This window comes from Alligator sinensis, unplaced genomic scaffold, assembly GCF_000455745.1.
Source record: "Alligator sinensis unplaced genomic scaffold, ASM45574v1 scaffold299_1, whole genome shotgun sequence".
Lineage (NCBI taxonomy): Eukaryota > Metazoa > Chordata > Crocodylia > Alligatoridae > Alligator > Alligator sinensis.
The window spans coordinates 2592214-2606433 of NW_005841981.1; the positions used below are offsets into that span (position 1 = coordinate 2592214).

Consider the following 14220-nt stretch of genomic DNA (forward strand, 5'->3'; position numbering starts at 1 on the left):
TTTCAGCAGTGGGATGAGATCATTGACCCCCCCCCCCCTCCCCCCCCCCCAATATCATAGCTTGATAATCACAGAAAGTCCAAGTTGCTGGAAAAGCGCATCAAACTCTGTTCACAAAGAACAGAGTGTATGTGTAGGGCTTGCCAAAAGTACTCCCCAAAGGAATGTTCCTAAGCAGTGAAACAATTACAGATAGTACATGGGCTAACAAACAGCAGAGAGAACTCTTTTATGTTTATGGCAATAAGGCCATCAGAGCAAAATACGTTCAGAACAAGGGAGGAAGTGTTATGAATGAAAGAGAAGTAACTGTTTTGGAAAGAGGTTTCCCTCTCAACACTGGTGTCCAGCTATAGCTCTTATTTTCTCTTCAAATCTAAAAACAACTGTAGGCATACTTCTATATATCCTTCCTCTCAAAAGCTTATGAGTGCAAAACGCAAGGTGTAGTTGAGGCACCTTTCAAAACATGGCCCCAGGCTATTTAAGCAATAAGAGCTATTTGTCACCTTATTTCTGAGAAAACACCTCATGTTAAACTAGTGAGATGGGTGTGGATTTTTCCATGGAAGAATGCAAAATAACAAATCTATATTCTGGGCACTCTTCGTAATGCTTGTCCAAAAGTAATTCTGAAGACCAAATAATTTCAGTTGTTTTTAAAATGAGTCTGTCACAAACACCAGTAAAAGGGGTATAGCTTTTAAGAATAGTATTCAGCATGTAGATGTTATTTCTCAACATTATTTCCATGACTTAGTGTTGCTCAGGACCAGTGTTGTACATTTATGAATCTTCAGTCTGTGAAAGGCAACAGATCTGGGATTTCTTAAGTGTTGTTTAGCTAAATCAAGAGAGAAAATGAAACAAAACTGTTAAAATACTTTATAAGTTATATTACTAGCGTCTAGTTGTTATTCTATTTGTACAAATTATCCCGTGGAACAAGTCAAGGGGACAAAGCCTGCATACCTATTTGGTCTTTAAGCTGCCTTCTACGTTGGTAATGAATACAAGTACTATGTATACATTGCAGAGAGTTACTGTCTTTTGGAGTTGGATCTCCTTTTTCTGTTTGGCTGCATATCCTAGTTCTGTGTACAGTATTAAGGAGTGAGTCAGTCTTCTTCTTTTTCTTCTTGATGGATTGTAATTAAACCCCAGGTTAAAGGGTCATTTAGATCTGGTGGGCCAACAGAACCTGTATCAGAATGAGTGACCTGTTAATAGGTGTCAAATGGCTATAATGTCCATTTTACATACCACTGATATATTTTGGTTTTTGTTTCCCTTATTATCTGGATTGGGTGACTTTCTTATATTTGCTGGTTGGTTTTCATTTTAGGTCTGTTCGTGTACAGACATAAATCATCACCTTGCCCAAAGGACTTACAGTCTATATTGTATTCCTATGGTGTGGATGGTGTTATTGTTCTAGTAGCTCACTTATTTTGAAGTGAGGAGAAAGACAGCTGCAGCATTCAATATTGCTTTTGTTTTCTTCAGAGCAGTTGGCTCCTTGATTTGTATAATCTAGATAACCCAAGGGTATCAAACTATGGCCTGTGGGCCTGATCCAGCCCTGCACATCCCACCTGCCAGACTACTGGTAAGCCAGGGAATTTGGGAGTGGGGGTTGGTCTGCCACAGAATCCAAGGCCAGAGAGCCCTGTTTGACCCAGCAGTCAGTGGCAGGGGGCTAACGGGCAGGTTTTTTGTCCCACTGCTTTTGCCATGTTCACAACCACTGCCAGTCCCACCACCATCACTGCTGGCCCTGTAGATCTGGAATATGAGGAGCCACTTGGTCCAGATCTGGCATGGGACACTGGGCACAGGGTGAGTCGGACACCACTAGTGTAAATAATATCATTCTTTGAATGGCAGAGATGTGATTTCACCAGTTTGAGTTTCAATTAGCAATACCCTCAATTTAGGAGGAAATACTGGCTGCCACTGAAATATAGCAATATAGTATGAAATAAAAAAGCAGAAAATGCCAAATATATGCTTTGAGGGGAAAATAGGACATGTGACTCCACTACTACACATGCCAGCTCTGAACTAGTCTGTAGTGAGAGTCCATTGTTAACTGACTGCATTTTGAGGTTGTTAAGTAACTATACAAGTCACTTCATCTGCCTTTGTGACATCAGTAAATTGGGGATAACAGTTCATTCCTCAGAGGGTAGAGGTTGGTGAAATTTTTAGTCCAATATTTTATTCACCAAAAAAATTCAGCAGTAGGTCAACTGAAATTCTTTGCACTTTGTACTATTTCAGACAGAAAATCCTGTTGAGGTCAAAATTCAATTTAAAGTGCTTTCTAAAATATAGAAATATTTTGTTATAGGTTAAAACTAATATATACTTTACCTCAGTTCAGCTAATAAACCAAAACCAAAATATCAATTTTTTGCACAGCTCTAATTAGAAGAATTGATTCTATTAATAATTGAATGGGACCCAGATAAAAGGGCATCATCATTGTGATATCTCCCCTCAGTGGTTAACATATAAATATTGTGTTAAACCAATAAACACACAATTCCTCTGCAACTGGGGTAGCAAATGTTTGCCCTGTTTTCTCTTGCAAGCTTTCAAATAGGAGATTTAACTAACTGCATAAACACAGTGCATGGCCACAACATGCGTACATTGGTATATATTTTAAATATTTATTTGTGTAAATTGCTTTTATGATTGAGAAGATGATGGATGGCTTAAAGGAAAAAACAAGCTTTTCACCTCTGCCAATAGTATCAAACGCTTTCTAAAAGCAGTCAGAAGAACTAACCTCAAAAGGAGACCTTCCCATTCAAGTCCCAAAAGATTACATGTTTAAGGAACCATTTTTCAGTTCCTCTTTCAGAATTGCAGATATTTTCATAATGTGAGCATCAGTAGTACTCTGGGTGTGCAAGAAATACATAAGTAGCCCTCACTATGTAGATCTGCCTCTCCATTTCTTGATCATACTCCTTACTGGTCATAGCAAACTGTTAACGTTATGATTTCTTAGCATCGGGCTGCTTATCTGTCTCTAAAATTATTATTAAGAGACCCTTTCACATGGTCCAAAATGAATGAATCTTGGGACAAAGGCATTATAAATGCAGAACTACCACTGTACCCCTTGGCTAAGTACAGACCATCAAAAAGCCCGAGGTTGAATCAAATCAATCTTCACAGATTAGTCTAAACTGCATAGATTGAACCAAGAAATAAGTGAACAGACATTCACTTTTGATTCCAGAAATGCAGACACAAGCCTGCAGTGGCCCAGACCAGAAGCCGGGGAGCACTAGAGCATGCCTCCCTGCTTGACTGGAGCAGGAAGCTTGGGCCAATACTAGCCCAGCCACCCTGCAAGTGGGGGGAGGAGGGGAATTGTGAGGGAGGTGCAAAGCATTCTGGGATGCTGGGGGACTGAGTTAACTTGAATCTTAAGGGGATCTGGGACAGAAGTTCAATAAACCAATTTAACCTAAATCAGTTAAGTCTAATACTATCTGGGTTTTGGCCGTTTTGAAAGTGGTTTTTGTGCACTGAACTTCTGGTCTAAGTACAGACGGTCAAAAAGCTCGAGGCTGAATTGCTTCAGTCTTTGCAGGTTAGTCTAAGCTGCAGAGATTAAACTGAGAAACAACTGGAGAGACGTTCACTTTTCATTCAGAAAATGCTGCCACAACCTTCAGTGGCTCAGGCCAGAAGGGCACTGAAGTATGGCTGTCTGGCATGTAGCCAGTATGGGCTGTGTGTTTGCTTCCTCTTCATGCTGCCCACAAGGTCCCTGGGATTTGCAGTCCAGAATTACAGCAGCAGGACTTTGCAGGGTTGCCCATCACTACTTCTTCCTGCTTCCAGGTGCCTCTGGGATTTGTAGTCCATAGTTGCAGCCAGCAGTAAGTTTTCAGCAGGGCAGGGCAGCTCCGTACTCAGGGTAAGGGAAGTTTAACCCCTCACCCTGGCCCCAGACCACAGCCAGGTTTGCAAGGGTCGGGGGGGGAGTGCCATCTCAGCCTCATCCCCACACCCCAACCCTTCTTTGCTGGAGCAGACAGCTCATCCCAGCCCAGGGCTGGAAAGCATGCTGGGGGACTGTGATTTAACTTGAACCAGGAAGGGGTCTGGGACCGAAGTTTCATGCACTGGTTTGACTTAAATCAATTAAGTCTGACACTACATTCAACCAGGTTTATCTTAAACCAGTTTCACCCATTTTGAAACTGGTTTATGTGCACTCAACTTCTGTTCTGTTACAGGTTTGAACCAGTTTCTGACACCTTAAAATGGTTTATATGTAACTTCTGTCCCTAGCCCTGTTGTGTTACAGATTTGAACTGGTTTCTGATCATTTATACCAGTTTATGTATAATTTCTGCCCTTAGCCCTTGTGATTATATTTCACTTTGCTCTATCAGCTATAAACCTATGGCTTGTTGGACATGAATTCCCCAAACCCTCCAGCAAATGCTGCATATGTAGCAATATGTTCCTTTATATTGCCATGGTGTTGACTGAAAATTAGCCCTGCAGTAAAACACTCTTGAAAATCTGAGAAGGAAGGTTAATTAGTACTCTGACATTTTTCTGATGCATCCTCTATCAGGATATCTGAACTGTAAAGTCCTGTTTCTACATATTCAGATTATGTAGAACTGTCTACAGTATGGAAATATTTACTTCACCTGTTGTGGATAGAGAAGTCCCATTAACCTTTATTAATGTGTATCAGTAAATAACAGTGTCTTTGATTCTTGAATTTCCTAGCTTTTTCCTGCCCCTTTCATACATAGACACATGCATAGTCTGGTTTTCAGGAAAATATAAAGAATGTAGAGCTTTTTGCCTTTGTTTTCAAACTACTGGTAATATGCTCAGAGGAGAGCAGAGGTTACACTAATTCCCCCCTGGCTTTTGTTTACAATAGGAATCCATCTGAAAGATGCAGTTAGTATGAACCAGACCTTCAGTTTTGTTTCCTTGATTTCTGTTTGGTAACATTTCAAATGCGTGGGTTTTAGCTATTATTGTCTGTATAATGTAGCTTCAAAATAGCATATTTGAGAAGGTTTCTAGACTCAGAGTACTAGTGAGCCTGATTCTGGAAATCCTCCATGTGTAGATGTATGGCATTAGAAGTTCTGGGCAATAGCAAGTCTTTTCACCTTTTATATGTCAAGTAAAAACTTGAATATGGTCAATACACAGAATTCAGATTTCTTGGCCTGGAATAAACTGTGCTATGCTAGATTAGGAAGTTTATTTTTAGTGAGTTGGTCAGGAGGGCCATTGCTTAGACTTAATAATTAAATCCATAAGCCAAACCTAACCTGCAAGTTACCTGCTCTCTCCATTTCTGAGAGCTTCTATTAAGTTTTAGTTGTTTTTGCCTTGCAAGTGAGCAAATTCTCTTTTTTTGGTATAAAAGATGCTCCTTTTGCTTCAAACAAATAATATTAGATTTAATATGTTAAATCATATGGTAATAATAATGCAGGTATAATTTAGTTATTGTGTCTTCAGTTTAAGAGGATGTGGTAGTACATAAAAGAAAGGGGTTAATTTCAGTATTTTTTTTTCTGTTTGCTTGCAGGGTTTTTTCCGAAGAAGTATTCAGAAGAACATGGTTTACACGTGTCATAGAGATAAAAACTGTGTTATTAATAAAGTCACTAGAAATCGCTGCCAGTACTGCAGACTACAAAAGTGCTTTGAAGTGGGAATGTCCAAAGAATGTAAGTTGTTTCTAGAAACATGTTGTCATTAATATTACATTATATTGATGTCTATATAAATATATGCTGATCAGTTGGGGGATGGTAGTATATATCATTCACACAAAAGGTCTGATTTTTTTTTTTCAGGCAAACTGACTTTGAAACCTAAATAGTATTTTTTTTCATTATCTACTACTTGTGTGAGTTAGCATGAAAACATTAAAGCCACACTTTCAACTTTAAAGTTAAGAAATTACAGAAACATTTACTAGAACTCTTGATAGAGGCGATATCTTTTATTAGACCAACTAAATAGTTGCAAACATTTTTCTTAATTTTAAGTATTAGCGTGTCCTAATTTTTTTTGGATACCCTTATAAATTGATTTTTTAAAGTTTTACAACAAGCCTTTTCTTACTTTTTCTATGTTCTAGAAATGCTGTTTAGTGGGCCTAAGAGCACCAATGCCAACACACCTAAGGCCTTTAATTTCCTTCCTCTTTTTCTTTCTGCACATACCTATCTGGTGCTTTGTTTTCTCCCTTCTTTGTCAGCTTCACCTCTATAGCTGTTACCAGGTAGCCCCCTACTGAAGGAACAAACAGACAACCCCAGTGATTCTGACTATGCACAAAGTGCTGCCAGGTGAACAAAGTGAATATGCAAAGAAGAAACACCGATTTGTTTCTGTTAATTTTCTTTGTTCTAGTAAATTCTGCTGTTACTAGTACCTTAGCTAGTACCTGTTCAGTCAGACCAGTGATTCTCTACCAAGATGCTGTGAGAATCTCTTAATGGAGCCATATAGTGCTGCTCAATATTAGCACTGTTAGGTGTGCAAACACCTACATGTGTTTCGCAAGATAAACCAAGAGATTTCAAATAGGAATCCATAATGTCAAAAACATTTTGACCTGTTGTGGTCTTTCTGAGTTTTTTGTCACAGAAGAACTGCTCTATTTTTTTTCTTTGTAGTCAAAAACTGAGTGAAAAGTAAGAGCTGGCATTTTCCAAGGGGAACCTTGAGTTTCAAAAAGGTTGAGAATCACAGAGTTAAACTTATGATTCAGTTTTTCACTTTTGAGTCACTGATCTCCCTTTAGCTATATTAATTGATAGTTGGTATGCTTGTTGTCAAATCTTCAAGAGGGACTTCTTTATTCAATTTGTCCATTTTATTTTGATGTGATAGCAAAAAATAATCCCTTTTTTGAAAAAAATTAGGGTTTTTTTGTACATGTGCTATCCAAAAATGGCCGAGGTTTAGAAGTTTGAACTTTCCAGTTGCCGTATGTGTAATGGATGGCTTATCTCCCAGCCAATCTGTGTGAAAAATAAACAATATAATTTTAAGTATTTGCAAGCCAACACTTGTACATACATACGTAATGATGCAGGTAATGTATTGATTAGCCCGAATGTGCACATAATGTATATAGTGGGTTCATTCTGTATGTCCTTCCTCAGTTACAACTCATGCTGATTTCGATAGATCAAGTCCCAAGATAAATTCATAATAACCGTCATAGAAACTCTTTACAGTATGTGCATGGCAGTTAGAAAATAAAAGATGACATTTCCATTCTTAGATTCACTCACAAGAATCCTCCAGGGGAAACCTAATGAAAAAATGATAACACTGATGAGAGAATTATAACCAAACTGTAGCATAAACCAGGGAACTAATTTAAGCAACTCTTTCTAAAATTACCTGGAACTTGAAGGATAGAGTTTGCTGCTCTGTATATGACGTGAGAGCATAACAGATCTCAAAATCTCCAATTGATTCCAGTCCAGTATAAAGAATCTGAAAAATAGGATGTTCTACATGCAATGAGATCTCAGGCATCCATGTTATGAAACATAGCATGCCTATACTGCTAGAGTCAAAGAAGGTGAGTGAACATTTCTAATATGAACTACAGTCTTCCCAAATGTGTAACTCTAGCTGCAAATTTCCATCAGAGTAAACATTTAGCTTGCAGCAAAGTCCACAGAGAGCCAAACTTTTGACTAATTGTTCAGTTACAAAGGTTGGTAGGGGTAGGGAATAGAGATTTCTAATATGTGTATTCTTAGAAGCCGGTGAAACTAAAATGATGTCAGGCTTCAGGAACACAAATGTGAACTCATGCCTCTAAATGTTCTGCCAATCTCTTTTTCCCTGCCTGGGACCTTTATAAATTGAAAGCATCCAGTTTTTTTGTTTTTTTTCTTTTTCCATCTGAAACATTGTTAGTAGTTACTTTAGAATTGAATTAATAGCATGGAGGCTTTGGGGGAGAAGAAGAAAAGGGATGGTAAGCAATGTGGCTGGAACTATGAAGTAGATGATCTGTAAGGTCCCTTCCAGCCCCTAACAACTATGAAACCATGAACTTAAACAGTTCTTCAGTAATACAGGTGCCTAAAGATCTCATGCTTCCCTGCCTGGCACATGGGGTCCCCAGTTACACTACTGCAAAATGTGTAAAGTCCTAAGTGTATGGACAGACATAATAATGATGGTGATATCAAAACATACTGATATCAGGGGGGCAATTATTTCGGGCGGAGAGCCGCTTACTGAGTTTTGGCAAGCCATTGAGGGCCACATGACAGACAGCCCAGGGCAGATAAATATTAATTTTCTATATTTTTAGGGGCCCCATGGGCCGGATAGAATGGCCTAGCGGGCCGCATCCAGCCCCCGGGCCGCATTTTGCCCGCCTCTGTGATAGATGCTGCTATAATTCTTATGTCATGATACCACTTCAGCATTAACCCTGCCTTCAACAATCAAAATTAGAGTTATTTAGCTCACATGTATGTGACAGGATGATGCAGACATAACAGTTGACTCAACAGCTAATACAAGCTCCCATACAGCAACTCCCCTTCCTCTTTTGAAGGGTCAGAAAGGTACGTTTATCCACACACTCACTTTGCACAATACTGACCTAGGGATCTAGCTTCTCTGCCTGCCCTAGGGTCACTACCATAAGAAGTGTGAAATAGGATCTTTTAGGTTTGGTAACATTTTACACCCTTTTTGCAGTAGTGTCCTTCCCCACATATTAGACTATGAGAAATAAAGCTAGTAAGTGTTGTCCGTTTAAAAAATAGTAGTATTTTATCTCTTTCTGAGCTGTAATATGCCTATTTAATCTAGTCTTATTCCATAAATGCCTCTAGTTTTCAGACAGGCGGGGATTTCTTAGAGTGAAATCTTTTATTGGACCAACTGCATAGTGGGGATAGAGTTAGATAAACTTTCTGTTAGTTCTGGTTAGTTTTCAGCTGACTTCTTCAGATGTTTATATGAATAGAGGCACATTTATTGGGGTCTTTTTAAGGATATCACTTTTTTAAAGTACCTTTTACCATTTTACTATGTTCTGGCTGAAGCTAAATTGCTTTGTAGCATGATTGCCAGTAAAGGATGCTGAAAGGTATTTCAGAGGCTGGGTAGAAAAACAAGCCTACAATACTTAACCAGCCCTGAACAGGGAAGTTAGTCATGGCGGACATATGAAAATAAGCCAAATGCCTTCTCCCAAAGACAAAGGAGGAATGAATACAAATTCTGGAGGAATTTAGTCACCAGATTCTTTTTTATCTTTCTTTCTTTCTTTCCTACTTCCTAACACTATTCAGATCCTCCCTGTTGGCCTGGGTTGCTCTGTCCCACTCTGTGTTATTGTTCTGTTTTCGAGAAGGATTAAGGTGAGCTTCCCCCTCCCCTCACTACATATGGGACCTACAAACATGCCTGAGCACATGACTTATGAGGAGAAGCTGAGGGAACTGGGCTTATTTAGTCTGCAGAAGAGAAGACTGAGGGGAGATTTGATAGAAGCCTTTAACTACCAAAAGAGTGGTTACTAGGGATGCATCTATACATCACCTTATGGCGACATAGTGACACACTACATGGTGGTAACAGTGATCATCTATGTCTACACATGATTGCCAGCTACATTGCCATAGCAGCATGCTCCAAAATTACCTGTGTGTCATGCACACAGTCAGCAACTGCCCATATTGCGTCATGCTTTAGTACTTTCAAAAATAAGTACTAAAGCACAGCACTGTAGCAAAGTTGCCGTACAGCGATGTGTAGATGTGCCCAAAGAGGATGGAGGCAAACTGTTTTCAGTGGTGACAGATGCCAGAACAAGGAGTAGTGGTCTCAAGTTGCAGCAAGGGAGGTTTAGGTTGGATTTTAGGAAAAACTTTCTCACTAGGAGGGTGGGGAAGCACTGGAACAAGTTACTTAGAGAGGTGGTGGAATCTCCATCCTTGGACATTTTTAAGACCTGGCTTGACAAAGCCCTGGCTGGAATAATCTAGTTGGAGATGATGCTGGTTTGAACAGGGGGTTGAACTAGATGATTTCCTGAGGTCTCTTCCAACCCTAATTTTCTGTGGCTGTATGACTTCCTCTATGCAAAATACACTCAAGCTTCTTGGTTGTGTATTTACTAATTCTGTCCCTGCTTTAAAGTAGGTGTAGAAATACTTGTCTTCACATGTAATTTTCAGTGCTTTCAATGGGAGTGACATGAAACGTGTGAGCTTTAGGGGCCGTCCTGCCCCTACTCCAGTAACTTTTTTTTTTTATGTATGAGATGGTGATGCTTAGAGGCCTCTGCTGAGACTGGGCGCCACCTAAGCACAATTTGCAGTCTGGCTCTGGGTATGGCACTTAGCTGTCAACTGAGCATACTCAGAAGGGTTATGCTTTTTCTGGCACCTTGGCAGCAAAATTGGATGGCCCAGGTAAGTCCCAACATTTTGGTCAGGTAATAGCCCTAAAATGGGGAGGACAAGGGGGCAGGCCCTCTCATGCTTTAGTCTAGTAGCCTAGTGGCTAGAGTACTTGCCCAAGGGTATCTGGGTTTTAGGCCCCCATCCCCCACAAGGGATTTGAATGTGCATATACCACATCCCAGCAAAGTGCCCTAACCACCAGCCAAGGGTTAGATATTAATTAGATCCTTCTACCTTTCCCTTGAAGTTAGCCTCCTGGACTGCAGTGAGAGGGAGACATGTTGGGTCAGGAGGAAGACACCATACTAGAGGGAATATGGCTTAGTAAAATGGATGCTGCTTGTCATGGGATGGGGCTTAGGGTTCCAGCCTGAGACCTTGCTCTCAGTGAAGCCGAAGTTTCCTCACTGCTGCACAGCAACACTCAGGAAAGTTAATCTGACTTAGTTTTAGAGATCTCCATTTTAGCCCATGTATCTAATGCAAGGTGCAATTCAACTTCAAGAGAAGGCTCTCATTATGCCAAACATGTGACTTGATGGTTAGACCACTAAGAAACAGGAGTTTGCAGCAGATTGCTAAGAAACAGGAGATTGCAAGTTCAACCCCCTCTAGGTGAAGGGTGCCTAGAAACTGGGTGTGCCTTGGCAAATGCCCTAGCCACTAGGCCATTGGGTGACCTTTCCCTTCCTTTCCCTCCCTCTCTTCTAGTAAGTATGCACATAGGGCAATTCTGTTTTGCCTCAAGGCATAATAGGATCCCAAACTTTATGTAAGTGCTGAAAACCACAGTTACATGCATGGTCATGTGCATTATAAGAACATAAAGTAAAATAGGATTTAGACCTAATTCTGACTACCTGGAATTTTGGGCTGCTGCTGAATGCAGAGGTCTGCTAAAGCTGAGACAATATCTCACTATGTGGCAAAGCTTCAGGAAACTGACCTCTGCCCTTCTATTACATGACAGTTGCTAATACTGAGGCATCATCCTGGTTTGACCTCAGGTGTTGCGGAAAAAAGCACACTAATGTTTTCATTCATGGAATGCAGCTCTGTAGCAAACATGCATATAAGCACACATACCTTCACACAATGAGGTCTTGAACAATTTTAGAATATACAGGAAGCTGGGCTAAACTGCTTTAACCACAGTAGGCTCTTTCTAGCAAGGTATTGCAGAAACCACTTTATAACATGAAGTTTACCCTTCTTAGACCCCCCTCTCCTAGATTTTTTTTGGGAACTAAGCTAAAGAAAGGCTTTGTACAGCAGATGCTGCCTTTCCCAGGCCTCTTTGTGAAGGCTTTAGGCCATGGGATGTCATATTATAGATGCTGATCTCATAGGTCCCTCCTGAGCCTGGCAAAATGCCCCCTTAGCAGTATACATATGGTGCAGAGGCCCTGGCACTAACCCCACAGTAGTGGGATATGTACATCCAGCCCTCTGACTACCACTCCATGCTGCTCATCCATGTGGGCACCACTGATACTGCCAGGGGAGACCCTGAGCATATCAAAAGTGACTACAGGGCTCTGGGTGCAACAGTGAGGAGGTCTGGGGCTCAGATCATGTTCTCTTTGATCCTTCCAGGAAAGGGAAAGGGCCTGGGCAGGAATGGGTACATCCTGCAGATAAATACCTGGCTGCACAAGTGGTGTTGCCAGCAGGGCTTTGACTTCTTTGACCATAGGATGCTGTTCTAAGAAAGATTACTGGGAAGAGATGGGATCCACCTGACAACGAGAGGGAAGAGCACCTTCGCAGACAGGCTTGCTAACCTAGTGAGGAGGGCTTTAAACTAGGTTCACTGGGGGATGGAAACCAAAGCCCAAGTGGGGAAGCAGAAGACCTGGAGGAGAAGCAAGCAGGACTGGGTAATAAGGGAGGTGTTCTCATACTTCCTGATAAATTGGGGCAAACTACTAACCTTAGGTGCCTGTACATAAATGCACAGAGCCTGGGAAACAAGCAGGAAGAATTGGAAGTCCTCACACAGTCATGAAACTATGATGTGTTTGGAATAACAGAGACTTGGTTGGATAGCTTCCATGACTGGAGCACTGGCATGGATGGGTACAAACCGTTCAGGAAGGATAGGCAGGGGAGAAGAGGAAGAGTTGCACTTTATGTAAAAGAGCCATATGATTGCACAGAGCTTCAGTATGAAACTGGATATAGGTCTGTTGAAAGTCTCTGAGTTGAGGTTAAAGGGGAGAATAACAAGGGTGATGTTGTGGTGGGTGTCTGCTGTAGGCCACCAGACCAGGAGGAACTGGTGGATGAAGCTTTCTTCAAACATGTAGAAGAAGTTTCCTGATCATAGGCCCTGGTTCTCATGGGGGACTTCAATTGCCCTGACATCTGCTGGAGGTGTAATACAGCAGTGCAAGGCATTCCAGGATGTTTTTTGAGAGTTTTGGGGACAACTTCCTGGTGCAAGTGCCGGAGCAGCCAACTAGGGCCATGCTCTTCTTGACCTGCTGTTCACAAACATGGATGAATTGGTGGGAAATGTACTAGTGGATGGCAACTTGGGCAGCAGTGACCATGAGATGATTGAGTTCAGGATCCTGTGGAAAGGAAGGATGGAAAGCAGCAGAGTAACGACCTTGGACTTCAGAAAAGCAGACTTTTACTTGCTCAGGGAACTCATGGGCAGGATCCCCTGGGAAGCCAGTGTGAGGGGGAGAGGAGTCCAGGAGAGCTGGCTATATTTTAAGAAACCTTACTGAGAGTGTAAGAACAAATCATCCCAATGTGCAAGAAGACTAGCAAGTATGGCAGAAGACTGGCTTGGCTTAGCCAGGAACTCTTCAGTAAACTAAATCACAAAAAGGAAGCTTATAAGCAGTGGAAACTTGGACAACTAGGGAGGAGTATAAGAGCATTGCTTGGGCATGCAGGGATAAAGTTAGGAAGGCCAAAGCGCAATTGGAGTTGCAGCTAGCAGTGAATGTAAAGGGTAACAAGAACAGTTTCTACAGGTATGTCAGTAGCAAGAGGAGGATCAGGGAAAGTGTGGATCTTACTGAATGGGAGAGGCGACCTTGTGACAGAGCATGCAGAAACGGCTGAAGTGCTCAATGCCTTTTTCACATCAGTCTTTGCAGGCAAGTCAGCTCCCCAACTACTGCACTGGGCAGTACAGTTTGGGGAGGAGGTGAGCAGCCAACAGTGGCAAAAGAACAGGTTCAGGGCTACTTAGAAAAGCTAGACATATACAGGTCCATGGGGCTGGATGGTATGCACCTGAGGGTGCTGAGGAAATTGGCTGCTGAGATTGGAGAGTCACTGGCCATCATCTTTGAAAACTCATGGCAATCAGGAGAGGTCCCAGATGATTGGAAAAGGGCAAACATAGTACCCATATTTAAGAAAGGGAAAAAGGGGGATCCAGGGAACTACAGACCATAGATTCATAGATGTTAGGGTCGGAAGGGAACTCAATAGATCATCGAGTCCGACCCCCTGCATAGGCAGGAAAGAGGGCTGGGTCTAGATCACCCCAGCTAGATGGTTATCTAACCTCCTCTTGAAGACCCCCAGGGTAGGGGAGAGCACCACCTCCCTTGGGAGCCCATTCCAGACCTTGGCCACTCGAACTGTGAAGAAGTTCTTCCTAATGTCCAGTCTAAATCTGCTCTCTGCTAGCTTGTGGCCATTATTTCTTGTAACCCCCGGGGGCGCCTTGGTGAATAAAACCTCACCAATTCCCTTCTGTGCCCCCATGATGAACTTA

At 41.6% G+C, this 14220-nt stretch overlaps 1 protein-coding gene across 8 annotated transcripts in view; it reads left to right on the forward strand.

The window, feature by feature from the left end:
* RARB (retinoic acid receptor beta) overlaps nt 1-14220 on the forward strand; it is a 563324-nt gene that overhangs the window by 471841 nt on the left and 77263 nt on the right. For all 8 annotated transcript variants that reach the window (XM_006021194.3, XM_014518768.2, XM_025201021.1 and 5 more), the window contains one exon: nt 5600-5741. In XM_006021194.3, the coding sequence (XP_006021256.1) occupies nt 5600-5741 (142 nt within the window). The remainder of the gene's footprint in view (nt 1-5599; nt 5742-14220) is intronic.